The sequence below is a fragment of the Myotis davidii genome, unplaced genomic scaffold, assembly GCF_000327345.1.
Source record: "Myotis davidii unplaced genomic scaffold, ASM32734v1 scaffold196, whole genome shotgun sequence".
NCBI classification, from domain to species: domain Eukaryota; kingdom Metazoa; phylum Chordata; class Mammalia; order Chiroptera; family Vespertilionidae; genus Myotis; species Myotis davidii.
The window spans coordinates 111,027-115,064 of record NW_006288258.1 but is presented as its reverse complement, the minus strand read 5'-3'; the positions used below and the strand labels follow the sequence as shown (position 1 = coordinate 115,064).

General features: G+C 35.7%; 1 protein-coding gene across 1 annotated transcript in view; it reads right to left on the bottom strand.

Moving 5' to 3' along the window:
* Nucleotides 1–4,038, bottom strand: part of ADGB (androglobin) — a 132,219-nt gene that overhangs the window by 34,655 nt on the left and 93,526 nt on the right. Inside the window, exons 27-28 of the mRNA XM_006760184.2 lie at nucleotides 3,277–3,461; nucleotides 1,712–1,911 (exon numbers count right to left, since the gene is read on the bottom strand). Of these exons, the coding sequence (XP_006760247.1) occupies nucleotides 1,712–1,911; nucleotides 3,277–3,461 (385 nt within the window). The remainder of the gene's footprint in view (nucleotides 1–1,711; nucleotides 1,912–3,276; nucleotides 3,462–4,038) is intronic.

The following is a 4,038-nucleotide window of genomic DNA, read 5'->3' as shown; positions in this document are numbered from 1 at the left end:
AGGCGGCTGATCGATGTTTCTCTCTCATCGATGTTTCTGACTCTCTATCTCTCTCCCTTCCTCGCTGTGCTTAATCGATAAAAAATATATTAAAAAAAAAAGAAAAAAAAAATTAGGGTTTGTTAATCATTTAAAACTTTGTTCTCAATGTTATTAAAGTTTTTTTCTTTGAGTTAATCTTTGACTCTTTTTCTAACTTTTTGTTTCTATAGCTTAGCTCATTTTTCAACCATTCATGCTTTCTAGTGAATTAGTTTAAAAGTCAACATTTCACTAAATGCAACTCTAGATGTGACTTACAAATTTTGATATGAAGCTTTTTATTCTTTTGAGTACCTTGTATTTCATAACTTCTTTTTGCTGTTTTCACTAAAAATTATTTAGTATATTTTATTCTGTTTCTACATTTATGGAATTTTAGGCTGTTTATTAGTTTCTATATTACTGCATTTTGTTCTGATCTATGTAATATAGTTTGATTTTTTATTGAGTCTTTCTGTGCTATGAAAAAAGTATTTTTCTTGTTTATGAGGGGAGATGTTCATATAGATGTCTAAAGGGTTAAGCTTACACATATCTATGTTTTTCAAATCCTAGTGATAATAAGTGTTTTGCTTTTCAGATTAACTTATCAGTTGCTGAGAGATTTGTGTTAAAATCTTAACTAATAATTGTTAACATTAATTTTTCTCTGTAGTTCTAACCATTTTTGCTTTTTATCCTATATAATAAAAGCCTAAAATGCTAAGTATCTGGTCATCCGGTCGGCTGTTCAACCAATCAAAGCATGATATGCTAATGATATGCTAAGGTCGCTCCACTGTTCACTATGACATGCACTGACTACCAGGGTGCAGATGCTCCGACTGGTAGGTTAGCTTGCTGCTGGGTTCTAGTTGATCGGGAATGAACAAGACTGGCCGGACAAACCCTGGAGCCTTCCTACAGTCCTTCCCTGGCTGGCCAACCTCCATGTCCCTCTCCAGCCTCAATCTTGCACAGGTGGGGTCCCTCTGGCCTGAACCCTCTTGCAATCTGGGACCCCTTGGGGGATGTTGGAGAGCTGGTTTCGGCCTGATCCCACAGGCCAGGCTGAGGGACTCCACTGGTGCATGAATTCATGCACCGGGCCTCTAGTTTATTATAATATGTCATTAATTGTGTATTGAGATATTAAAATATCATCACAGCTCTCTCTTGTTTCAGCTCTAAACTTTCTGTGGATCCTGATTTTACCTAACTTTAAACATTTATCTTTTCAACTTATTAATAATCCATTTCTATTTATTGTATTACTGTTGTATCAAAATCCATTTCTTTTTTTAGTTTTCAATGGATAGGCCATGTTTTTTTTTCCATTGCTTTAAATTATATGCATTGTTTTACATTTCTTTAACAAGATATATAACTCAGTTTTTATTAATATGTGACCCTTTTAAAAGTTATGAGGCCTTTTATAACTTAAGATAACCACATATGTAACATAAAATAATTATATTTACACTATAGGGTCAGTGTACAGATTGAATTTGCCACATATTTAAAATTTCTGGCACAGAGAAACCCTTCAATAATGTCCAATTCAATTCTGATTATGCATCCATGACAGTGCATAAACAGGGCATTATATATTGACAACTTTTAGGAAGAGAATTTATGTGAGATTTTTAGGAGCAGTGCAATTGAATACTTCATTTAAATGTAAATATACCTGCTGTGATATGCCAACACTTTCATCTAGGATGGGCATATTGCCAGTTTCCTCTTCCAAAATAACCTGACCACTGTCCACTAGTGCACTTCCAGGTCTACCTTTATAGGATCTCTGGCTTCCCTGGGAACTTTTCTTCTTAGCATACAGTTCTTGATCTTTCTTGGATGGAGTATGAAGTAAAAGAATTTGCTTGCTAGCTGGATAGAAAAAATATTATGCTTAAGTTAAAATATGTGAAATGCACAGTTATCACTGACTGTATTATTTAGTTATTTCCCTTTATAAGACATTCAAAAGGAAAGTCAATTTGTTTTGTTTTAATGAGATAAAAACCAACTGGCTTCTTGGAAATATTCTGGTCTTACAGAAACTTACTATAACAGTATTTGACTTGCATAGAGCAATGCATCTTCTGAGCAACCGCTGACTGCTGAAAGAATACACAGCAGTTCAATGACTACTCGTTCATTCTGTGCCACTCCAGTGACACCAATACCACACAATATGACAGCTTCAGTATTTTATAGTAAGTGTGTATATGTTATCACACCTTTTAAAAGCTTTAATTTTAATTTCTACATTCATTATTTTGTAATTAACAATGAGTACACTGGGAGGGATAAAAAATGTGCAGAATATCATTTATTAATTCATTAAATGTGTATCGAGGGAACATAAGTGAAGAACATAGAGGTATTCCAATTTTAGCCAGGACATAATAATGGGCATTGGAGTATCCTCATACCATAAAAATGATAAAATTGGAAAAAATATATAAATCAACTGCTTGCAGTCACTGGGCAATAGACTATCCAGCACTGCTCCTTCAGAGAAGGGAAACATACAAGATGATGGCTCCACTTCCCCAGATTTCTGCCTGTGAGAACCTTCTGATCTGCACAGGGAAGGAGAGTCCGGACAGGGAGCATCAGTGTTGTTATGTTCAGGAAGCAAAGATTGGAGTTTGTGAGACAGGGTGCCAAAGGTGGTACCTGAGAAGCAAAGGAGCTGAGAATTATGCCTAGGGATCCACCGGAGTTTTTAGCTGAATTCTAAACTTCATTTATACAAACACCTAACTGTGTTTGGCAAGCAAATTACTTTATGAGTCTCATGGAGATGCTTAACGTTGTACAGGTGGATTTGGATGAAAAATTACAGATGTGAATTGAATACTGAAAATGACTCAAGGGATATTCAGGGATGAAGGACCAATGATGGGAGAGAAGGAGACATATTAAAAAAATGCACAAGAATCTGCTTAACTTGCAATTTTACCCAAGCTCGGCCTCACTAATACGGTATAATGCATGTTTTATAGTATGTAGAACTTTAGGCACTTCCCTGTATCTAAAGCACTACATTTGTGTGCTAATAGTGTCATCACAGTGTGGAGTCTTTTCAGTTCTCTGCTACTCCAAATTTTTATTCCTATTGGGAAGGCATATCCATGGGCTACCATGACAAAAAGGGGTACAACTGCAATAATATAAACCTTAATTTTTTTTAATAAAATAAAAATATACATAAATAAGTAAATACTTTTTTAAAACCAAGCTTACACTGGGAGCTCAGAACTTTTTCATTCCCCAAGAAGCTAAATACTGGGATTATAGCTTGGCCTTTCCCAGTGGCGCTAATGACAACTTCTTCACTCTCTAGAATCTGTAGCTTGATGAAGGCATCTGGCTTGGACACACGTACATGGATTGTAGCAAGGTGTGGTAATGCAGCTTTCACTGAATACCTATAAAGAAAGACACTCAATTTTTAAGCAACTGTATTGGTCTTTTCCTCAAATCAGTAAGGAAACTATAATTTGCTGATGTGATCATCTAAAAGAAAAACAACTTTGCAAAGTCAACCAAAATCCTGGAAATATTATAGTTATTGTACACTTGGGCAAAATTCCCAATAAGATCTGGTACAATTAAATATAGGACCTTTATTGTTCTTATTAAATCTTAAACAGAAAATGTAACTTTTTGTTTAGATGTGATAAGCATTCACTTATAAAACTTGACAGATCTGCAAACTAGTACCAAACTTGTCCAATACATCTTCCTTCTCTCCAGCTGGGCAAGGACCATGGCTGGCCAGAGCAGTAGGCCTCAGAGCTTTACTGTTAACAGTGCTTTCTGTGATTCTCAAAATACAGAGAAATCAAAAGTGGTATCCACCGCCTGCACTTTCAACCTTTACTGTGCAGGTTGGGAACCTCATGCGGAAAACTGGACCATTCAGTCAAACTCCATCCCAACTCCTCCCTTGAAGCAATTTAAGAGGTTTTTTGTTTGTGTTTGTTTTGTTTTGTTTGGGTGATG